We start from the raw sequence: 25,869 nt of genomic DNA on the forward strand, positions 1-25,869 counted from the left end.
GAAACTGCAACGAGACGGAGGGGAGTCAAAACATTAACAACTTAAATTCAAATATCAACCTACTCTTTTCCAATTAGTGGGTTTTTAGCGGGTTTGCCGTCGGACAAGTTTAGAACTGTCAAGCTTTCGTCAGGAGTAGCTCTGACTTCTTCAGATCTGCTAGTTCTCTGTAGACAAGGGACAGTCTTCATTGAACGGCTCTTTTCAGAGCCACCAAAACCTGTATATTAGCAGATAGGCGAGATCTGCTTGTTCTCTGTTGACAAGGGGCAGTCTTCAGTGAACGACTCTTGTTAGAGTCATCAGTAGACAAGGGGTGGTATACATGTCTCATTCTTTGTCCTGAAGAAGTCAGAGCTACTCCTGACGAAAGCTTGACAGTTCTAGACTAGTCCGACGGCGAACCCGCTAAGAACCCCACAAATTGTTATGAATTCCCGTCGTAAAAGCCTATCCCACAATCTACTCTTTTCCACTAACATGTCCTCCACTTTGATGGCATCTCCTCTTGATACTGCATTAGAGTATTTCATACTAAGGAACGTGTAGAGATGACGCCGCTTAGGCGGTTTGGCGATACACAGATAAGTAGCTGGCATACCCTAGCGTCAAATCGCAACCAGTTCAACAAAATCGCCGGCAACGACTAAAACGTTGTATGGTTAGATCACTGTGGCTGCTAGTACTGATATTGGATAATAGTGCTGATATGGTAAAATGAATGTTTCAAACAGTTCTCTGAAACAATGTCAGTCAGTGCTGATATGCTTTTACTAATTCTAATTCTTCTCCCCTCTCCTTCTCTTCTTCCGCCTGATTATTATTATCATCAGCAAGAACATTACAAAAAACACTATCACCATCGTCATTGTAGAAGTAGTGATCACAATGGTCATCGTCGTCTACATAAATATTCATAATTGTGAATGTCGCCATAATACATTGTTCTCTACATTTAACACTATCGTTGTCTTCGTCGTCATCAGAATTGTCATCATGATCAGCATCTTTGTCATCAACAACGCCGTCATCATTATTATCATCAACAACAACAACAACAAGTATCGTTATCAACTCCATCATCACCATCGACATCATCGGCATCATCATCTATGTCGCCATTACCGTCATCATCACCGTTAACATCATTATTGCCATCATCGTTATCATTACCGTCATCTTCATCACTATCACCATCATCATCATCCTTAAACCATCCTCAACATTCATTAGTCATTATGACTCGTACTCATGGGATCATTTATTATTTTAAAAAACACCCAATGTAGATCCAAATTTTAGGCTTAAACAGCTAAAAGCGATATCATGCTAATGTATACAGATGCTTTTGAGTCATTCGCAACTTTAATTTCCCCTCTTTTACCAAATTATTCACTTTTATAGCAGTTCTATAGCTTGTTTGGATATAAAATGTGCCTATTTATGACCAAATTGGTGGCGCTATTTAGTTACTGGAAATTTCTCTTTCAATTGATTGATTGAATTTGGTACTATAAGAATAACATACAAATTACACTACATATACAGTATTATTATAACAAAATAAAATATATTGCACATCAAAATTGTATAACGAAATTACAAATCAACACAAGTACCAAGGATAGCCCAAAAAGCCTTGGGAAAAGCTTATTTCCATTGGGGTCCTTTACAAACAAGAGAAATATAGGAACAAACTGCCATACAAAAACAAGAACAGAGACAACGTGCACAAAGGACGCAAAAAGCAGAAATGTGAGACCAGCTCAAACCCTAAAAATCAAATAGACCCTTGATCAGCTAACAACTGTTTGACAGATTGTTTGTACAATTTAAAATCATTGATGTTCTTGATTTCATTTGGCAGTGAGTTCCAATGATGAATTGCACTATTAAAGAAAGTGAGGCTATTTTGGCCCTTGGAGTGAGGAACCTTAAAGTTGAATGGACTACCCTGGTACTGTAATTATGAAGAGATGATACTCTAGTAAAATGCATTTTCATATATTCAGGACAACAGTTATGGAAAATTTTAAAAACATGACTAAGTTTTAATTGAACTACTCTGTCTTGACTTGATAGCATACCCACCGAATCCAATTCTTTCTGCCCAATATGAGTACGTGGCCCCACATCCAAAATAAAACGAACGATCTTGTTTTGCATAATTTGTAATTTGTTTTTGTAGTTTTTAGATAACCCTGTATACCATGAAGAACATGCATAATCGAAATGACAAAGAATTAAAGCTTTAAAGACGATATCTTGATTCCTGGCACAAAATTTACTTGGACCAAAGGCCCAATAAAATTTCTTGGTGTGAATATTTCTTTGGATAAACAAGAGATGTTTAATTTAAACTATGAAAGTCAATTGCATAAAATGAACACAGTTTTGAATATTTGGTCACAAAGGGGTCTCACCCCAATTGGCAAAGTTGCCATTATTAAGTCGCTTGCAATGTCCCAGCTTACTTACCTTCTTTCAGTGTTATTTAACCCCCCTGATGTTTTTCTTAAGAGAGTTGGGAAACTATTTTTTAAATTTATTTGGAATGGTAAACAAGATAAGATTAAAAGAGAAACAATGTATAATAAAATTGAAGATGGTGGTTTGAACATGACTAATATATTTCTTTTTAAAGAGGCAGTTAAAATATCTTGGGTTAAAAGGTTCATGAACCCAGATAATAATGGCAAGTGGAAATTACTTTTTGCTAGAGAACTTGACAAAATTGGTGGGTCCGGAACAAGTAACTGGTTATGGCAGTGCGAGCCATCTAAGATTTCTGATTTTAAATGTCACACAAGTAATGACTTTTTGAAAAATATTTTGGAAGGCTGGTTTAAATTGCGTGCAGAATATGATGTTACAAACAAAGTTATTTGGTTTAATTCTAAAATTAAGGTGAACCGGAAGTGTGTTTATTACCGTAGTTGGAGTTTAGATGGTGTGAACTTGTTATCAGATTTAATTGAAAATAATCAATTTATGACTTTTGAGGGTTTTAAAAAAAAGCATCCCAATGTGAAGTGTAACTTTATTCAGTATTATGGTATAATTAGGAGCATCCAGAATGCACAGTGCAAGGTTTTTCAATGAATGATAATGAGATGAGTGACTGTCTGTTGACTGAACTTTGGAATACACAAAGAGTTTGCAAATTTGCATATGAAAAGCTAAGACAGCAGGCATGCCCCACATCACAGGCATACTGGAATGCCAGGGTAAATGATTTTGTTGTACCAGTACCTATTGAAAATTGGAATGAGATATATACTATGGCTTTTACTAGCAGTATCGACACATACACAAGATATTTTCAATTTAGATTTATTCATAATATTTTAGCGACAAACAATTTTCTTTACAAGATAGGATTAAAAGAAACAAATTTGTGCAGTTTTTGCAAGACAAGTATTGAAACCACTAAACATCTGATGTGGGATTGCAATTTCTCCAACCTTTTCTGGAAGGAAATTATTTCCTGGATAAAAAATGATCTTCATCTTTTCATAAACCTTACTTTCAAAATAGTTTGTTTTGGTTTGCTTAAGGTTAGCCGAGAGTTTTTCATGCGCTTGATTTCAGAGGGGCGTAAGTTCATAACAGAAACAGCCATGCAGAAAATGAACAAGCATACCGGGACGTAGGCCTACTTACAATAGAATATCGATCCACGGTCAAGACATGAAAAGGCTATGAAACTTGGCTTAGCTCGTGCCCGGAGCTCGGATGCCGGGTGGGTGGCACAAGCCGTTTTCGGTAATTTTCACAAGGATTTTATAAATTTTAAAATTGATTGGGGCACTTCGTCAAGCTACGCCCTGGAAAATGTGTTGATTTTGAATTTATAGCCTTGATATCTTTGATGAAATCAACTTCTTCTATTCCCCTGATTACAATGTAAGGGTAGGCAACAACAACAATATCAAAAAGCAATTATTTGTAAATCGAATTTGGGATGAAAATCAACAAGACAGACTTAGCAGGCCTACAAATTTCTGAATTATATAAAGTGAAAAACAATCAATCACGATTCACTGCACTCAGCGAATCAATCAAATAAAACTAAAAAGAAAGGAGCAAGAAAGAATAAAGAAATAGTGAAAAGAGAAAGAAAGAGAGAGAAAGAAAATGAACGAAAAAGAAAGAAAGAAAGAAAGAAATGAAAAAAAAGAAATGAAAAAAGAAAGGAAGAAAGAAAAGAGGAAAGAAAGGAAGTAAAAATGAGAAAAGAGAAAAAAAAAATTCAGCCACACGGAGACTCGAACCCACAAAAATAGTTCATATTAGATTCCCAGTCCAACGCTCTATCCACTTGGCCACAGATCAGCTTACAGAATTGACTGCTCTCAAAGCGGATGATATAACTATTATTGGATGCATTAATTACATGATTACAATCGCGTCCGCATTATGGCTCTTAGAATAAACACGCATGTCGGCGCTGAAATTTTGAACGAACTGATGGAGGAAAACCTCGTTTTTACAAAACTAGCTTCAATTTGGAGTGAAAATCAAATGGAATAGCAATTGGCAGAATGTTGAGAAATAATGTAGGTATTCAGATGTCTAAATTAACGTCTCGTAATCAAGATATCGATAATTTCACAAACCAGCTTTTTCTCAAGCAAATTCTCCAAAATTTTCCCCCAAAACGGGCTTTTAAAATTTAATCGGTACTGTATTTGGTTCTTCCCCATGGCAACATTATTTCTTTGATCGATTTGTAATACAATACGAAAAAGAAGAAAACAATCGCTCGGTGTGGATTTATACGGAGCGCACATTTGAAAAAACCTCATGGAACGTGTTTTTGATCTTGTGAACATGGTGGGTAAAAATGCTTTAAACAAAGGATTTTCAAATTTATTCTAATAATTTGTATATAACACACACAAAAATGTTAAGCTACATCAAATGCACCAACATTTCACTCGCTGCGATATTTGATTACTGAGAAAACTCTGTTTTAGAGAACAACTTTATACGTCTTTTATACGTTTTTTATACGTCTCTTTGTGTAACCTTAACGAGGAATTTGATTGTTTCAAAAATTTAATTATTCTTTTGGCCAAGCGCTACATTTATAGGTGCCGGGTCGAGGAAAAGCCTTTGAGCATTTTTGTGTTTACATCGTGGGTCAAAACTTTTGAGAAGTCAGAGAGGTTTATTGCTGTTAGAAATAATAAGTTTGCTAAGCACACAAAAAAAATGGGAGCCTTTGATAATTTGATTTTGGAGCTGTAACCCTTTATTTTATTAATTCAGGAACTGTACATTTAAAAAAAATATTTTTGGGCTTTTTGTCATGTGTTGTGTTATTTTGTTGCAAGGTACATGTACATTGTATGTTGTATGAATTATGAAACTCTTGATTTGTAATTACATTTTATGAATACAGTCTATAGTTAAAGTTTGTTTCCTTTATATTATAAAGTGCTTTACTGATTACATGTATGTATCTTGCTTGTTTATGTGTGTAGGGTTTGATGGTTTATTTTGTATGTTTTTTTCCCCCATCAAACCCAAGTACAGGGAATAAAATACGAAAGAAAGAAAAAAAAAGAATTAAAGCTGAACACAGTGTCTTGCGTGTTTTCATGCATAAAAAGTCTGCATGTCTGTACAAGAATTTGAGTCTCCCGTTTGCTTTTTTGATAATATTAGAAGCAATTGATTCACCGGAAAGAGTGTTATCTAGGGTGACCCCTAAATATTTCACAGACAGAGAGGTATTAATTAGCTCCCCATTGCAAGCAACAGTAAAACTATCAACTGAATTTAGCTTCCTTTTGGTACCAAATAAGATGGCCTCAGTTTTACCAAGATGAAGGGAGAGCTTATTATCTATCATCCATTGCCTGCAAGAGTCTAATTCGAGACTCAGTTTATCAGCGATATTTTGGGGATCTTTATCAGAAATAAGCAAGACACTGTCATCAGCATATAAAAGTGATTTGCAGTCGACACTGGTGGGCATGTCGTTCACATAGCAGAGAAAGAGGAGTGGACCAAGGATACTGCCTTGCGGAACTCCACAGGAAATATCAAGTGGGGCAGAATCAACCTGGTTAACATTGACGATTTGCCTCCTACCAGTTAAATAAGATTTAAACCACTCAACCGAGGACAAGCTCTTAATACAAATAATTCCTTTTATAGTTTGATAAAATATGTTAACAAAATTTCCTTGTTGCTTGTTTCAACTATTCCAGCTGTTTTAATGGCAGTATTAATCACCTACCAAATAGAGAAATATGATTTAGGATAAAGAGCGCCATCTATAGTTTGCATTTAGTTAACAATGAAGCCAATTCTGTATACATCAAATAACCGTGTATTATGGTCTACGTCATGTTTATCATCATTGTCATCTTCGTGGTCAATACTATTATCATTATCATTATCAATAATTGGGACAGACACACGGTGTGAATATTCTTTGTGGCCATCACCATTTACCATCATCATTATTGCCATAAATATTGTGAGAGTTTCCTACATACCTCGTCATGTTGCTGGGCTTTTTTGTGACCATCTGAGATATATTTTCTGGTGTCATTAAAATCATCAAGAGAAATTTCTCAGGAGCAATTCTGTGGTTAAATTCATGATGATTAATGTAGAATCGCAATGGTTCAATAGACGTCAATAACACATAGGCGCCTATATTAAATGAGTGGCCACAGATCAGGTATTGATCAGAAATAAATTCTTGGACGAGGATATCCTGATCAAGGTTCAAATCTGCAAAAACGAAAAAATACACATTTTATTTCGGCATATTGTACAACAAGGGTTTTATTTCGAATTGTGGATGCTAAAGCTGAACAAAATAAAATCTGAAATGGACGAACCATTTCTTTACAAGAAGCCTTAGTAACTACAAATGATATGCGGATGGGTTGGGTGGTGGTGGGGTGGGGTGGTGGTTGGGTGTGTTTAAAGGAGGTGTAGGTGTTTGTCAGCAAACGTGGACACCCTCGCACTTCGCATTTAAACCGTGGACCAATCTGCAATGGGGGGACCGTCTTTGGTTTCTGGAGGTCTGCAAACGACCGCAAAAGCATGTTTAACGTATTTGCGAAATCATGGTGCAGTCATGTCTACAGTAGAATTCACCACGACCTTTGCAGGACTTAAACCCCATTAAAAGCTATTAAACCAAGATAACACTCATTGAAAACAGCTCAACTGATTAAATCAGATCTTCTCTGGTTAAATCCACACTACACATGTTTCTTTTTTACCTGTGCAATGAGCAATATGAGCTGGTATTATAGTTTCAGTTGGGTGAACGATTATAAAGCAAACGCAGGGTAACAATACTGGGTGGGATTTTGTTTACGAAATGAGACAATAGTCTGCTTATTGTTAACCAGCATTCTTGAAAATGAGAAGTATAATGGTTGCAGGCTTAACACGGTTTGGAAATAATTTCTTCATATTTGTTGGTGTTATCTGTCGTTTACATATCCTTCCTAAAACACAAAAGTGCGAATATTTCCAAACACCTAAATTAGCTAAAAATTTAGGACATGTTACAAAACTATATTTTCTAGAATTTCAGAGAATACTTGTGTGTGGGGGTGTGTGGGGGTGTGTGTGGGGCGGGGGGGTGTAAATAAAGCGGTGTTATTTTTCTGTTATCATGGTTATCGTTAGCTTGTTTGTTTAGGCTACATGTCCCCTCCCCAGTTTTTCATCTTTTCAGCACAAATTTCAACTTCAGCACGAACTACACACAACTTCACTTACGATTCGACATATTATTGAGTATTCACCTTTTATTTCCTTCACTTGATTTCCTCTGTGAGTTTGGCTTTTCTCTATCCACAGTTGGTTCCTGTATCTTGCTGACTTTAGCTAAAAATGATTTTTATAGTTATTATTGTTTAATTATAAATAGGGATTGTTCATTAATTTGTGTCGAACAAAAGAGAGAGAGCGACAAAAGCCTTTACCTATACCCATGATTCCAGAATAATACAGCGCTAATTTCATGGGATTTTGCCAAATAAACAGAGGTTAATTATTAACCTTTACTAGAGCAGCTTTACCATATACTTACTTAACGCATTATTATATTCATACCTGATTCAAAAAGTGCATTTTCTCCCGCGGCATAACAAACGTTTTAGGGATATATTTGCTGGGTTGAACAGTGGTCAATACCATCTTGTTAAGCAAAAAACCCATTCCTGGGAAATGATTAGCCTGTAATTGTTAAATATGAACATTAAATTGCATTTTGATTGAAATACAAACCAATACAATAAGGTGATGAGGGTTCTGTAGCCAACAATAAGCCAAATCTGATGTGGGGCAGTTTTTGCAGTTTTGGGACACTTTACCCTCTGACCTATCGGGAAAATTCACAAAAATTGTTTTTTGTGCATACAAAACATAATTTAAAATGTTTTACAAGGATGAAAACAAACCCACCCCAACATGTTGATTTTTATAAATTAGTTATTTAAATGTTTTTAATGATAATATTATTAAAATAATAAATTAATAAATAATAATTACAGCAATTTACCCGATATATCAGAGGTAAACGTGTCCCAAAACTACTCTCAAATATCGGAAGTTAAAATGCAGATTGGGCTTGATGAGATAAGAAAAATAAACAAAAGACAGAATATATCGAGAAAAGGTGGCAGAAAAATAAAAGTAGCTAGAAACGCAATTTCGCAAGTGCATATGAACGGGGAATAATTAAAACACACATTTATCCACTCACTTTACTCTCAGGAGGTATATTTTTTACATCCGTGAGTAGTTCTAGTTCTGGATGCCGTTTCTTAGGATCATGGTTGAACGGATAGATGTTAGTCCATAATAAATCCCAGTTGTCATCTGGCGTGGTATAGCGGTATCCAATTCGTGATAAGACCGTCTTTATACAAGGCTACCAATGAAAAAAAATGACTGTTTAATTTATCATTTTGAATGCTTTTTTCTCCCACTATCTTGTTTTCATCAGGCTCTGTTTGTCGCCCTCCCTCACCCTCCCTCACCCTCTCTATCCCCCATTTATTTCCCCTTCTTTCCCCATAACATGTCCGCAACGCTATCTCTCTTCCTCCCCTCTCTCTATCTCTATTAGTAGAGAAGCTATAGGCCAAGGAAAAATTGGTTATTTACAAGGCTAAAATGTGTACAAACAATGTTCGGAAGAGTCTAAGTAATCTTATCTACGGGGATAAAAATCTGCAAAACCCTTACACCAATATCTATTAACCAAACTTCGTCAACATTCTATTTAAGAAATAACGGGTAATGCATTATCCTTTACACCCAAAAAATGTGTCTGAGGCAGTAAAAACGTAAATAATGGGTGAGACGCAGCCGAACCCATTATTTGAACGTTTTTACTGCCGAGGACACATTATTTGCGTGTAAAGGATAATGCTGCACCCTTTATTTCTATTCTATTACCAGAAAATAGTGCGATTTAAAGAGATAATATCATTTTTGGCACAAATATTTTAAGTTGTTTACTTCAAGGTGGAGCGCGTACGCGTAAGTGACAGCGCGTATCGCGGAAATATTGCACGCGCAACGAAGCGTAATGCTGTGCGTAGAATGTGTTAAGGCGCGTGACCCATTATTACAGAATAATGGGCTCTCACGTGACGTGTTTTAACAAATCACAGTGCGCGATTTTGAATATTGGGTCGTAAGAGTAATAACTTAGTTCTTAACCTTAAAAAACATTTTTGATAAACAACTGCAAATATTTTAACATAATGTTATTTAAGTGTTGACAAAATATTTGGCAAAATAATGTTTGCACAAAATAGTTTGCAATAATATTTTGAAAACATTTTAAAAATATTATTGCAGTGTGTTTTCATACAAAACGTTTTAAAACGTTTTTATGACCTTTATATAACCCGACATTTAGCGTTATTAAAACGTTTTACCTAAACCAAAACCCAAAATCTATTTTGCTATGTTTTATTGTTCTTTTTACAATAGTGTTATAATTGCCCTTCACCTTTTTCATTCTTAGCAACATGGGATGTATTTGCCTGTTTAACATATTTACCCCATGCCACTAAGTCTTTGAATAAGGCACTTGCCCTTTGTCAATTTGGAGTCTCTACTGTACCGCCATACCAAAATCTTACTTACTTCACCGTTCCTGACAATGCTGCGATGCATTAAACATTTCAATCGTACCGGGATCTTTGTAAAGTTTTCTTGTGATACTTGTTGCGATGAACATCTCATGTCCACGTCTCTCCATAAGAGAATTATCTGTATACATAACCACACGTCTAACAACGCAATAATGTAACAAATCTTTGATTTGTAAGTTCGTGGTAGCAGTAAGAAGATGTTAGCTCTTTCCAGTAGAACCTGCTTCGTTGAAGTTTGCGTCGTGTTGTCAGAAGGCTGAGAACGACGTTTATTTTTTGCATTGGCTCTGACCTTGCGACTGTGATGGATCGCCATATCCTACAACATAGATGTGTTCGAAATCCACAAATATTCCTTGAAAACAATAAAAAAAGCATCACAGGATAATGCAATTTGTCTTACAGCTATAGTTTTTATAAAGGATCAAGTCACTTTTGGTTCTCAAAAAAAGAATGTGTTCGTCTTCAGTGCTCAAGTGCGGAAATCGAACAGCTCACATACACCTACACTACAGGAAAGAAAATAATGATTTGATTGCACCAAAGAGTATTAAAGCTACGCTACATTTTGACCAAATCTGTCCTCAAATTTGATGCAGCGAGCCTTATTCAAAATGATTTTTTTTGAAAATAAATATCGTAGGTAGACAATTCAAAGTGCATAATGGTGAAGGTCAAAATAAACATTCTTATTAGGAATTGCTTTATTCTGAGCTAAAGGGCAATATTTGTTGTATTGCTTTCCATTTTTTTTTTCAATTCATTTTGGAAAGCTTGCGATCAATGGATTTCGTTAAAAGTTTGGATATGCGTTGCGAACACATTATGAAAATAATGTTGATAATCAAGGTGGTCCAATGGTGGTCCAAGCACGGTGGTCCAAGCACGGTGGTCCAATGGTTCGGGCGCGAGCTTCATGATCGGAAGGTTGCGGGTTCGAGCCCCACCACGGCCAGTGTGTTGCGTCCTTGAGCAAGATAGCTTAATTCCCAATTGCTTCACTCCACCCAGGTGTAAAATGGGGAGCTGCTGGGGGTAATCACAATCTAAGTCGCTGAGAGTACCTGCGCATCAGTTGCGGACTTGGTGAAGCGGAAATGATTCTGATATATCCTAATGGCAGCGGAATAATTGTTGAAGTGTGCTGATAATTGGGCCATGCCTAGCTGAAGCGCACGTTAAATCAAACAACATTTTTATTTATATTTATATAATTACGTTAAGGAATAAGTGGTTCTTGACTTCCTGTCTTGTGGGGTTGTCAGTGTTCCACACCTGTTAAGTCATATTTGGCATTCAAGTTTTGATCTGGGGTGGGTAAAAAGTCAAAATATTAAGTATTTATTCGTTCATAATATTTTTGAAGCTGTTATCATTTTGCAAATTTCAATGAAGTTGATAATAAAACAGTTTTGTGCAGGTTTTGGCCGTAAGACCGTAAGACCGTAAAAGAAACAATGTACCGTTCATGTTTACCCCTGTATATTCTAAACAAACTCAAATCATGTCTAAGCACTGATTTAAGACCTCATTATCGGATGAAAATTAAAGAAACGGTGATTTACAGGGTGTATCAAAATGATTGGTACCCGTCAATTTAGATGTTTATTGAAAAGCCTGCCTCTACCAAATACAGCATTGGATACTCATGAAATGTCCAGAATGTATAGTTTATGACCATGTTTTACAATTTATCTACAAATTATTTGGATCTTATGTTGAATTTTGATATGTCAGGCTCATCCATTATCAATGAAAACTGATGGGTACCAATCATTTTGATACAGCTTGTAAAACCCAAGAAAGGAACGAAGTCAAAAGAAAAAAACATTTATTAAGAATGTGAGATTGTAAATTTGTTTTGGAATAATGTTAATTCTATTTTGATACGGTATGTGGAATGGGAATAGATTTAACTAAGTTTTCAAATATTTTGGGATTAATATCCTGACCCTTTTTATCATTCGTTTGGGAAACAGTATATTTATCGATGTAAACATTTGATATAGCTATTTTTGTAAATTTATTTGCTTGTTTCATATATTGACTGTGTCATTTGTCCTGCATGACGAAAATAAAATGGTTTCGGCATTAACTAACAAAAATCCTAGCAGGAATTTTTCTGACTGAGTTTCAGTTTATTAGATCTGACAAATAAAAACATTGCAATTGACTTTGAAAATTTCTTTTCACCTGCTTCATTACAGATAAGAATAAAACACTTATTTGTTGTGCGGATTGAAAACACTGAGGACCGAATTAAAAAAGACTAGTTTGCGTCGTGATTGGTTGCTGACCTGCGCAATACATCATCTTTAGTCTTTGTTGACAGGACGTCATACGCAAACTAGTCTTTTTAATTCGGTCTTCAATTATACACTACTTACCTGAATTTGAAGTCAAAACAGTAACATTTATACCATAAACACTTGATATAATCCCAATGGGCTATTCCATTTAAAATTCACACTACCACTGTGGTAGATTTTGGAAATATCTTTCACAAGTGGAGTATGAATTTCAAATGAAATGAACACATTAGGCAGTTCCTTTTGAATTTCTGCGGAATATTTACGTTAAAATCTTTCTCTGAAAGTGTATGAAATTCTAATGGAACTGCCCAATGTGTTCATTCTATTTGAAATTCACACTCCCCGTGGAAGATATTTCCAAAATCTTCCACAGGGTAGTGTGGATTCTAAATTAAATGGTCCAATAGGGCACCAGATGTTAACGCTGGCAGACGGTTGAGTTGATGTAGTTTGCTATTCCACTCACTTAATTCAGTTTCACGCTACTGTATCTACTATACAGGCCGGCCATACAATGCCACGCAGAAGGTCAGCATCTTTGTCAATTTCTATCTGACCTTTATTTCATCGCAATCACTGATTCGGAAAATGTCGACAATGCTTAAAAAAATAATTACCTATTTCAACACAGGAACAATGAGACACGTCGTAGCTAAATGCAGAGTTTCATTCTAAAGTCTGCACAAAAAGTAACGCAGCTGTTATAAATACGCCAATAGATTCAGAACTAATAATTGTTTTCACAACATTTGAACATAAAAATAAGGATGATTTATTTACGCGCATTTTGATACCCCATTTGTCCAATTTTGTTAAATATTGACAATACAGCAGTGTTTTGAAGGAAAAATACCCCAATTTAAAAGTTGCAGTTACTTGTATTGATTTGAAGTAAGCGCGAAGATGACGGGCTTTACGTGTTTACAGTGCTGGCACTATAACCATTAAAAATGCAACTTTTAAATTCTGGTATTTTTCTGTAAAAGCACTACTGTGTTGTTAATATTGAACGACATTTGACGAATGGGGTATCAAAATGCGTGTAAATAAATCATCCTTCTCTATGTTGAAATATTGTGAAAACAATTATTTGTTCTGAATCTATAGGTGTATTTATAACAGCTGAGTTACTTTTTGTGCAGACTTTATATTAATTTAAAACTATATATATATTATATATGTACATATATATTATTAACAACCATATTACAAAAATACTACCGAATGCACATCGAGAATAGCTTTTTTAAATTTTATTATTTTGTTTTTTCTTCCTCTTCTTCTTCTACTTATTGTTTTTCTTATTCTTCCTATTCTTCTTCTCCTTCCAATGGCCCCCTTTTTCATTTTGTTTGTACCCAATGACCCTCTCCCACCTTTTTTTTTTTTTAAACAACGTTTTGTACCCGATAGGTCCCTACTTCGCAACTCCGGTAGTAATCTCCTTTTCAAGATAAGTGTCATATCTCACTTCTATATAATTCATATAATTTGTATAATATTATGCATACAAATCGTGAAGCCCGTTTGTGCTGTATTTTTTTAATAGTATTTGATATCCGATTTAGTGATAAAACACATTCCCTAAAGAGACAACGAAATAGCAAACCATGCAACAGTTTACACTGACGTCAGACGCAAACTAGTATTTTTAATTCGGTCTTCAATTATAGAATCAGATGCTATCTACTGAATCAGATGCTGTTGGAAATGTTTGAATTTATATGTATAAACACATTTAAAATCGTAATAATAAATCCACATCTTGGCCTTTCCCAGATAACAATGTTCCGTTGGCCCAACGTTTAGATTGTTGGGCCAACGTTGGTTGGCTGACGTTGGATCAACCTTTAGCTGATTGGCCCAACGTTGCCTCACCGTACAAACTTACGTTGGGCCAGCGCTTGGAAACGTTTGTCTAACCAATATCGCTCCATGGACAACCGTCTGCCAACGTACGGCCAACGTTGAGCCAACATTAACCAAACTAATCTAAGGGAGTGTTCATTAATACTTTGGTAGGGGGGGGGGGGCTGGTCTACCTCAACATTTTCACTCGAAAACTTTTTGACCCCCCTCGATGGATCGCTAAACTTTTTTTACCCCTCTCTTTTGACAGACAAAACTCTTTTGACCCCCCATTATCGTATTTAGTGTTGTTTCCAGTGGTGTGGTATCTGGGTCACATGTCATTGAGGGAGGCGAATGTTTGAAACATTCCTGGTGGGACAATTGGGCATGAAATACAAGCACAAGGAAATTTTCATTTTATACTTAATTTAGATTTGTCCCAAATCAGGGTGTCTTCTTCTTCCGAAATAGTGTCAACTTCATTGATGAAGGCTCAGACACGGAGTGTGTGCGGCGGCTAACTAGTCTAACTTGTTTAGGGCTTCTTTAAATGCTGCTGGTGAAGGTGCTTTGATGACTGCATGTTTCAGGTAGAAGATTCCACTCCCGTGTTTGTTCCCGGTGTTTATCTGATTTTACAGGGATAAATGAAATAGAGGATTTATTTGGAGGTTCATATGTGCATTTGGATCCGTGGCTATTATGATTATAGTACTGTACAAATGCGCGTGAACCGCCCAAAAATTTGGCCATATTGAAGCTTGAATGGTCAAATATTGTTAAAATTAGAACTAATTTATGCAAAAAGCTAAAATGGTCAAATATGAGATTAATTTGGTCACGCAAATGTACACGGGTGTCAGTTTTGGCCCACAAAGACCGTGGTACCTGGGCCTGTGCCCACTCTGCCCATGGTAAATCTACCCATGGGCCTTTGTGTACAAAATAATTTTGCAATGAGAAATAGTAAATTGAACATGCTGAAGTGTGTTTCTTGATTTAGTTGTATTTGATCAGATTGGTACATAATCATACTGATTTGTAGCCTACTTTGAAGAGATATAAAATTTTATGATAAAAAGTGCCAGTATTTCTTAGACCAACCCAGATGTTGCATGTTGCTGATAATCGTCTTTAATGTTATAAAAATTAATAGATATGTGTACACTAAGTGCCATCATTTTTTCAAACAAAAGCACTGAAAACGAAAACTTGGCATGTTAACAGTGATATATAGGGTCTCAATGCGCGCGAAGCGCGCGAAAATTTTGGGTTTTGAAGAGGAAAACTTTTTGGCCCCCTTTCCTACCACCTAAAACTTTTTGGTCCCCCTCTTTAAGGTCCAAAACTTTTTGGCCCCCTCCTTTTACCAACCCCCCACCAAAGTATTTCTGAACACTCCCTAATGTTTCTAATTGACCAACTTTCTGCCAACATTAAGCCAGCATTGGCCCATCATTGATCCAACAAATTGCTTTCAACATTTTGCCAAAGTCATTTCAATGATGGGTCAATAATGCCAACATTGAACCAACGTTACCCCCAACGTGTGCCCAGCCCTTTTAGACACAACTAATTACACAAGCTCAATAATACTTATTTTCTCAGTCTGAACTGAATCATTTTAATATCTGACAACTCATCACAGATAAAATACACATCATTCAACTGTGCCAATTTTTCATCTTGAAAATTATGTACATTATAGCTGTTATTTCAGTCAATTGTTATGTTTAGAAGTGACTTTGCATGTAGCATGTACAGAAATTGTTTCTATTCCAAATTCTGCACCTCTATTTTGGAATCTATTACATTAAGCGAGATTATAACAAATATGTGACCAGCTCCAACAAAACCTGGAACAAGTCGCCAGGCTTGTTTTTGAGTTATAGGGCTTTAAAATGACATTCCCATAAAAAAATCAAATTTTGGAATTCTTTAAAAATTTCATGGTATTTGACTTTGGGACTGAGTGGACTTTGAAATCCTTGAAAGTACTTATTAGAAAGAGATGTATTTAATCAAGAATTGACAGTTGAACTATGATAATTCACTATTCAATCTTATGTAAAGCAGGAAACTTATTAGTCCATTACTTAGAATATCAATGTGGCAAAAATATCAAGGCATCAATCACAAAATTATCCATATCTTGAAAAGTATTGATGCTATGTATATAATTTTGGTATCATTTTGAAGCGTCTTTTCCCGTGCTTACATTTGTATGTCTTGTTCCTGGTTTTGTCGGAACGGGTCACATAATACATATTTCATGATGTATTTGAGCAAGATATTAAATAATTTCTATACCTGCGTTTCTGACATGGAAATGATACGCGAAATTTATCCACAAAATGTATCAGCAAAGCGGGAGACAGTCAAATGTACGATACGTTCACTCCAGATGATGGTGGAAGCGATATCGCTATTTTTGACGTCGCCATTGGATTAACACATGCTCATGAAATCTTCACAAACAATTCTGAGTTTGTTATGTGGTGTCAAAGCAAAGTTAGCTTACTCTAAAACCGTTGGGGTTCGACAAAGTACCCCACTGTAAGTATGTTGTTTTTCAATTTGTAACTGCTAACCGTGTATTTTGAATGGGGCTGTCGATCGGCCTTGTATTTTCGCCAGCCTCGAACGTCACGTGTTGCGTGTCCTATGCCGCCTGTTCACTCGAATGGCGCCATTAACGCCCTCTACATAGGAGGATTGGTTGTTCAATCGTTGGCTAACCGACTGTTGAAAACACGTCTGAACAACGTTGGTATGCCAACCAATTTCCGATACTTTTCACCATGCATACATGTGACGTTGGCACGACGTTGGTGCAACGTAGGCTCAACAACCGCAATCGTACCGTCGAACGCACATGTTGGCCCAAACCAGGTCTGGCTATCTGGGTTATATGGTACTGTAACTTAACTTTTAATTCAACTGCAGAAACATGTATAGACTAATACATGTACGCCCCCACACTCTTCATTTAACAATAAACCACGAGCTCTTTTAATTGTAATTTTATAAGAGAAGTTTCCTTTAAAAGCACTGGGTAGGAACGTATCAATTTGATTCTATTTTCGTGATTGTTATAGTAATCACAACTAATCGCATCTTAGTAGTAGTTTATATTGGCCAGGCCCTCATTATATACACCAGTATGTATCTTGTTTGCATTTTTCTTCAAACCAGGCTTGGTTTAGCTGTTCACGTTTTGGAATGTATTCCCTCCAGTATTCTGTGCTCGTCACCCCTCCATGTGTCTGAAATGTAAAATGATCAGTACGTTAACAAAAGAAAAAGAAAAAGGAGGTACGCTTGCCTAAAGAGCGCAAAAAATACACGATACGGCATACATACCCAGCCCATTATTATGGGCTATACTATACCCTGCGGAAAATTCCAGAAAATTCTTCCGACAGAAGGAATATGTTTTTCGAATGAAATTAGTAAGACGATGGTGGCCTACGTCATAGCAATATGGCAACAGCTAACATCGTAATATTCTGTCAGAATCATGCTATTTACTGATGATAGCGCCCTGCTTCTGAGAAGAGAAAATTTTATATTTTACTCTAATAAAATTTACCATAGGCTTTGGGTGATATCGTCTCATTCCCAGTCTATTTAATTGCTCTCCCAATGAGTCCTTTAACATGATCACATGATCAGCAGTAAGACAGTGTCGACACAGAAGACATTCCTATTATTAATAGAAAGGTTAAATGAAATATTTGTATGTAAAAAGTAAGATAGTAATCAACATATTTTTGCATTCGTGATTAAATTGAACATAGTCTTTAACCTTGTAATGAAATTATTTTGAATATAAAATTATGTCACAAATACCGTGCAATAGGGTACATGTCTGGACGCCATGTAGTACCTTCAGCTATCCCAGCAAATAAAAATGTTCTTAAAAACGTTTATTCAATATAGTATCACTGGGCTGTTTCTAATTGTTTGCTGTTACAAGAGTAATGAGAAAACTTGAACACTTTATAGCTTCTTAAACACTTCACAAATGGAAAAGCTTACGTTCTTTTACGGGACACAAATAATTTATAAATGCGAATTAGCATACCTCAGATGTGCACGACTCGCACATTGGTTCATAACACATGGCTTTGTACACCAGAACATCACTATTGCGTAATCTGTAGAAACAAAGCAAAGACAAAGAAACACATTAAAAAACCCGTGCGTGTATGTATCAGCAGAGGCACATCGGATTTGCATCGGATCGCCTCATTTAAGATTTGTTAATAGTCAAAAATTTGTATACACATCCCAGCAGAACGGTAAACTGCATATCCGTCTTTACACGCTTTTCAATGGGAAATGAACTTTGCTGCTTGGATGATGTCACGAGAGGCATTTATTCCGTATTGAAAAGCTTGTAAAGACGGATACGTTTACGTTTACGTCGATACTCAGCAGGATCCTTTCCGGACGTCATGCCAAGGGTGCAGAAATGTTGATCACGTGCAGACTAGACATACAGGTGCAGCCAACAAAAAACTTGAAAATTGAGGGTGCTGGAGTTGAAGACAACTGGAAAACTCAAATGGTGCGATGAACTGGATGAAGTGCGAGTAAAAACCAAGCAGCATGATTACAGGCTGGATGAAACTCCTCCCCTGAAGACTTCCAGGGTTGGTGCAGTTAGTACCGCAACTGGGAGGGAGTTCCATAGGCAAACTGTCCTCGGGAAGAATGAGTTCCCATAGAGCTGAGTGCGGCTGGTGATTTTCTTTAGCTTGCTTGGGTGGTAGTTTCTGGTGCTGCTGGTGATCATTGGTGCGAGGTAGTCGGATGCATTGATGGCAACCATGTTGTGTTGAATTTTGTACAGCATGGCCAAGCTGGCAGCATGTCTCCTCCATTCCAGGGATTTCCACTGAAGTTCTTGTAACATGGAGGTCACGCTGTCTCTACGCTGGTATCTTTGCAGGACGAACCTGGCAGCTTGGCGTTGGATGCTTTCCACTTTGGTGATATCTTTTTACTGTGAGGGCTCCAGATTGTGCTGCAGTATTCCAAATGGGGTCTGACAAGACTGATGTATGCCTGCTCACGGATCCTCACAGGACAGCTCCTTAGGTTTCGCCGCAAGAGGCCTAACATCCTGTTGGCTTTGGTGGTGATTTTACCAATGTGTTTCTGCCAGGACATATCGGTGGAAAATGATAGACCAAGATAGGGATATTCGTTGACAGAGGAGAGTTGGCTGCCTCCAAGATGGTAGTGGGCATCAATAACCTTCTGTCTGCGTGTAAACCTTATCAGGTGGCATTTATCTGTATTAAACTGCATTTGCCAGTTAGCTGACCATTGATGGAGGAGGTTCAGATCCTGTTGCAGTTTGGTGCTGTCATCGATGGAGGAAATTGACTGATACAGAAGGCAATCATCGGCAAACAGTCTCAACTTTGATGTGATGCCATTAGGAATGTCGTTGATAAATGTGAGAAAGAGGCGGGGACCTAGCACCGTTCCCTGGGGAACTCCTGATGTAACACGTTCCCAGTCAGAGGCTTGGCCGTCGATGACTACTCGTTGCTGGCGTTGAGTCAGGAAGTGATCTGTCCACTGGAGTAGGGGTCCTCTTATGCCATAATGTTGGAGTTTCCGCAGAAGCCTTTGGTGGGGCACTCTGTCGAAGGCCTTGGAGAAATCTAAGACTATTGCGTCTACCTGCTCGCGGTCATCAATGGATCTGGCTAGGTCCTCGGCTGTAAGTATCAACTGTGTCTCGCAAGAGCGGCCTGAACGAAAACCGTGCTGGACTTCGGTAAGAATGTTGTGCTTATTGTAGTGGTCCATGATGTTACTAAAAATAATGTGCTCTAGGAGTTTGCAGCAAATAGATGTGATGGACACTGGCCGGTAATTTGACGGTGTGCTTCTGTCTCCCTTCTTGAAGATCGGTGAAATATTATCAACTCGCCAGTCAGATGGAACAAAGCCGGTGTCCAGGGACTTTTGGAAGATATAGGTGAGAATGGGTGCAATTTCTGTGGCAAATTCTTTCAACAGTCTGGCTGAAAGGGTGTCAGGCCCAGTAGCTTTCGTAACATTGAGAGATGTCAGAAGTTTTACTACTCCATCACAAGTAACAGTAATGTGCTTCATCGTAGGAAGAGATGATTCGCCAAGGTCGGGAATGTTGGTGGTGTCTTCACTGGTGAATACAGAACTGAACTGCGTGTTGAAAGCCGATGCTTTGCTCTTACTGTCAAAGATGACCCTATTTCCAGCTTTTAAAGATGTAATATTAGCAGGTTCTTGTTTTTGGAGTTAATGAATTTCCAGAAAGACTTATGCGACTTATCATCAGGGTCACTGAACATGCTGTTCTGGAATTCCCAGTAGTTTTTCCTACAACTCTTCTGCAGCTGTTTCTGGTATTGGTGGAATTCAGACCAGTCTGAAGCTTTACCGGTGGTTTTAGCTTTGTTATACAGTTTCTGCTTCTTCTTAGATTGCCGCCTTATGTCTCTAGTTATCCAAGGTTTTGATGAGTTGGGTCTAGACATTTTAGATGGTATGTGTCTATCCATTAAACCAGTGACATTCGATTTAAACAAGTCCCAGTCTTCTTGGACGGTTTGCTGATCACGGTTGGCATAAAAGAATGCACTCTGAAAAGCATTCAAATCAGAACGTAGACTGGTCATGTCACCTCTGCCATACATGAAAATCTTCCTAGGCTGTTTCTTGCTGATCTTAGGCTTGAAATTTAGAGAAAAGCATACCATAAGGTGGTCACTTAAACCGCCCCTCACTTTGCAGTTTTCAATGAAATTTGGGTGTGAAGTCAAAACCAAATCAAGAATGTTTTTAGTTGCACCTGATATTCTTGTAGGTTCGTGGTTCATCTGGTCCAGAAAATTGTCATTACAAATGTCAAGCAATAAAGCACATTTTGATGACTCATTTGCATACGGCTTGACCACTCTCTCAGGCCAATCTATGTCGGCTAAGTTGAAATCTCCCGCAATTACCAGGACAGCATTTTTATATTTCTGATGGATCTCTCCGATGCTGTCAGCAAGTTGGTTCAGGTTGGATGGAGCAGACTTCGGGGGTCGATAAAAGGAGCCAATAATTAAAGGCTTGTGACCCTGAATATGGATTTCAATAAACATGAGTTCGGCATCAGTAACAGTTACATTACATTCAGTAGCAATGAGGCTATCACGGGTCATGATAAAGATTACACCTTTTCTACTAGTGAGCCGGTCTTTCCTGTAGGTTGTAAAGCCAGGGGGGGTAATTTCGGCCGTAAACAGAATATGCAGTCGACCGGCCTCCCAGCAATCATGAGTGAAATATGACAAAGCGGATGATTTGTTTTCTTTGGCAGTAGTGTGCCAAAAGTAGAAGATGTTAAGAGGTACACCAAAAATTCTACAAATCACCCATTCTTTCTATTGCCACCTACACAGCAGACTTACTTTTGGAACCACACCCATCAACATACACCGCGCAGAGATCCTACCCCACACTCGCAATCCTCCTACAATAACACACACAATTTTCGTCGTTGAATTTTCGTTCTCGTTTTTTCCAGCCATGGCTTAATTCTGAATAAAAATTGTCACCTAATTTGGGTGTACTTTGTCTTGGGTCCAATCTCTATCATGGAAAATTTGCTATATGGTAGTAGTGGTGATGGTGGTGGTGGTGTGGGGGGTAAATACCAGTAATTGGGGGTAGATAGTGGCTTTGGTTTTACACATTTTTGGTATAGCAACTGGACAGTTTAGTAACAATATAATCAACACATTCAGAAGATAAAGATTGGTTTGAACCCAGGAATCCCTGGAATTGAGTAATCAGTGTTTTTCCACCATGGTGGGATAATTCTGAATTGACACTTAATTTGGGTGTACTTTGTCTTGGGTCCAATCTCTATCATGGAAAGTTTGCTATATCTTTCTAAATATATGATTGTTTGTTCTAGATTTGGGTTTTAGCGTTTCATATTTGAAAGAACTAATGTTTAATTGCAACATTTCGAAACCACAAACCAAAACTGGGTGCTATGATGTACAAGATTGGGCTACGAGTATGCATTTTACCAACTTAGCAATAGGTAATTGCTTCATTTTGCATATGCATGACTTTCTTTATTATACTCAAAATCGAATTTTATTATACATGTTATAAGGAAGTTGTTTACGTGCATTAGGCTCCTTCACAGCCGGTTTCTGTCGTGTATGTTTGTGAGTGAGCCACAAGCAGACTGGGTTGCCAGGGACTACAGGACAAAATACGTGTTTCTGACTATAACTATTAGCAAGGCCTAGCAAGGCCCTACCAGCTATACTGATAATGGTTAATTGGAAATCTGAAAATAAACACTTATTTTGTAAACAGATGATACTCTGTGATTATTTATGAATGGAAACTTAGGAAATTACTGTTAATGGAATAATTGATATATTAACATACATTTTGTTTTGTCAACAATAAAAATCCATTCACAAATAAGGTTTTTAGGAACCATTTGACATTAAATATTTTGAACAATTGCTCTATGAAAAATGATATAAATGCACCCCTGCTGATCCAGGCTACTGATAAGCTGTCAACAAGTAACCACTAATTCAACAATTATAATGAGCAATTATCTGACCAGACAGGAACCAAGCTGGGTATAAGGTGCCCAGGCACCTGCACTGTTAACTAGGGTTAGATTATACCATCACTAATTGATGTTGGGAGTGACACTAGTGGGGGGGGGTTAAATACCAGTAATTGGGGTAGATAGTTGCTTTAGCAACTGGGCAGTTAGTAGTAACAATTATAATCAACACATATAAACATTCAGAAAATAAAGATTGAATTGAGCCAGGGAACCCCTGGGATTGAGTAGTCAGTCTTTTTGATTATAATTGTTAAAGGTCATCTGAGCCTGAGGTGGAATAATTATATATTGTTGGATTGTCAGAATGTTCAAAGTCATGTCATAAAACGTAATCACAAAGTCGTCTGAATATAGATTGTTGGATTGATGCGAAACTCGGTGGATGTGATTTCCATTGATCCCTTTGTTTGTACAAGTATAAATTAAGTATAAATTAAATGTAGACCTATTTAACACACATTTTTCAATTTAGCTTATAGTATGTCATTGGTGGTATTCGTGGCAACAACATTTCCAACCCGGTTAGTTGTGCATGTGCTACACACAAAAAATTACTAGTATTCCAAGTGCTTGTCAATGTAAAATTATGAAACATGAATTTCATCCATGGTGTTGTCTTTTTAAAGACATTTCTTGTTGATTATAATGTGATCAGTGTAACTACCAATAAACTATAAATTGCGAATAAATATCTCAAATAAAATACCATGTTTTAATGGATTTTAACTGTAATTTACCAAACATTGGTAAATGGTAAAAATAATGGTAAAACACAGAAGAGGTAAAAGGACAGAGATATGGAGTTATGAATTGATATGAAATCCCTTAAGCAGCAAACATTCTTAAGGTTGTCTGAATATAGATTGTTGTATAACTCGGATGATGTGATTTCAATTGAGCAGTTTGTTACAGGTATGAATTAAAGGAGTATTTTGCGTTTGCGAGTTATGCATGATTATGTGTATTACAATGCTCCATAGACAATGTGTTGTAATTTCGTTCTGGTATACCAGAACGAAATTCAAATTTCACGATATCTTTGCAAAACGAATTAATCTGCAAGAAATATTTTGTACATAAACATTATGTAGCCAGAGGTTTCCAGTGATATAAAAATCTCAACTTTTTTTGAGAAAAGTGGGGGGGATGAGGCTGTGGATCACGAAATGCCCTTTTAAATGTAGACCTATTTCGCACACATTTTTCAATTCAGCTTTCAACATGAAAATTTTGAGTATTTCCTAGTATGTCATTGGTGGTGTATTTACCAATAAATGCCAATATTTCACACCCGGTTAATTGTGCCAAACATTCAAATTTACAAGCATTCCAAGTACTTGCAATTCAAAGTTATGAAGTTGATCTGCATCCATGGCGTTGTCTTTTTAAAGACATTTCTTGTTTAATTTGTAGTTCCATTGAATGTGCCTTGAAGCATACGTAAGACCTGTTCATCCTTTTTGTGTCATTTCTTCACAATTACAAAACAATTAGACGTTAATTTCGTTAATCATGTCAACCATCATGTCAGCCTGCCAATTTTGTTCGGGATTTTTATGAAACACCTCAAAACAATAGCCTATCGCTAGCAAAACCTTGTTTGAATGCATAAAACAAATTAAAAATGTAATCATGTCGAATGTAACATTTATGTATCCTTTGACAATTTACTGGTATGTTTGAATTGAACTCGCACGGTGAAACATGCACATTTTCATCGATATGCTTACTTCCAAAACACTTGTTAATGATAGGTAGTGACTGAATTATATGAGTCGTGCTCATACTACTGTAAATGAATTGACTTACGATGGATTACAAAAACTTAGCGTCGGGGCAAAAAAACAAAACAAATTGTAGATTAAAGACTATAATCAGACTATTCTATAAAAGCTGGTACAAATTAAAGTCCAATGATGAGATCGATTTTCACTTCTCATTAAAAACAATACCGCTAAATGATGGCTAACACACGTATACGTGCACACCCCTACTCACCCCTTCTACTCACGTGGCACCACAGCTATACCCTACCCCACCCTACCCACACATGCCCATATCACCCCACCCCTAGCATCGTGAAAATGAGACATTCAAGCATTGTGAGATAGGGTTTTACGACGGGAATTCAGGACAAAGTACCTAAGAATGAGACAGTAGACTTGTCTACTGATGGCTATGAAAAGAGCCGTTCACTTTTCAGAGCCATCAATGGCAAGGGGTGGCTTACATGTCTCATTCTTAGGTAATTTGTCCTGAAGAAGTCAGAGCTACTCCTGATGAAAGCTTGACAGTTCTAAACTTGTCCGAAGGCGAACCCGCTAAAACCCCACTAATTGACATTCAAGCATAATTATTAATAAAAGTTCTAACCGATTTCCCTGAACACCACGACCACCTGTGTCAGCTCCGAGAATATGCAGCACATTAAATAAAACGTGCTCCGATCTAACGGTTCTTGGATGACGGATTCCCTGGAAATTCAGTTCAGGGGATGCGTTGACCTAATATGTAAAGAAACATTATAATATAGTGAATCATTCCTATTGGAAATTTGTGCAGACTCCCAAGTTATGAAACATATACGATAGTTTGGGACTAGAGCTCTATCGGTGCTCCGATATGTATCGATGGTTCTTTATATCGTACCATGGATACGTAATATATATTTTGCATCAAGTGTAATAAGGAGCATTTATTGTTATGTTAGCACTGTGCAAACGTTCCAGTTACGATAAAAAAGAATCATTGGTACCTATCCCGACACCGATAGTACTATATGACAAAACTAATCCAGACTGCCTGCTCAGCAAACACTCCCGAGCCAGGCAGCATGTTATCCGCGCAGGCAACAGGGGCTCTGGTAAATGTGGCAGACTGAGTGGCAGAT

At 37.1% G+C, this 25,869-nt stretch overlaps 2 protein-coding genes across 2 annotated transcripts; both read right to left on the reverse strand.

Moving 5' to 3' along the window:
- Positions 1 to 6,457: 6,457 nt before the first annotated feature.
- On the reverse strand, positions 6,458 to 10,473 carry LOC140139084 (probable tubulin polyglutamylase ttll-15). Its single transcript, XM_072160865.1, has 5 exons — positions 10,150 to 10,473; positions 8,753 to 8,920; positions 8,101 to 8,223; positions 7,791 to 7,872; positions 6,458 to 6,753 (listed from the first exon to the last, which is right to left on the reverse strand). Exons 1-5 carry the CDS (start codon positions 10,471 to 10,473, stop codon positions 6,458 to 6,460), a joined length of 993 nt encoding a protein of 330 aa, XP_072016966.1.
- Positions 10,474 to 16,006: 5,533 nt separating this feature from the next.
- Positions 16,007 to 25,814, reverse strand: LOC140139086 (probable tubulin polyglutamylase ttll-15). Its single transcript, XM_072160866.1, has 5 exons — positions 25,779 to 25,814; positions 25,353 to 25,483; positions 18,408 to 18,480; positions 17,913 to 18,026; positions 16,007 to 17,586 (listed from the first exon to the last, which is right to left on the reverse strand). Exons 1-5 carry the CDS (start codon positions 25,812 to 25,814, stop codon positions 17,470 to 17,472), a joined length of 471 nt encoding a protein of 156 aa, XP_072016967.1. The 3' UTR covers positions 16,007 to 17,469.
- Positions 25,815 to 25,869: the final 55 nt, after the last annotated feature.

This window comes from Amphiura filiformis, chromosome 18, assembly GCF_039555335.1.
Source record: "Amphiura filiformis chromosome 18, Afil_fr2py, whole genome shotgun sequence".
NCBI lineage: Eukaryota > Metazoa > Echinodermata > Ophiuroidea > Amphilepidida > Amphiuridae > Amphiura > Amphiura filiformis.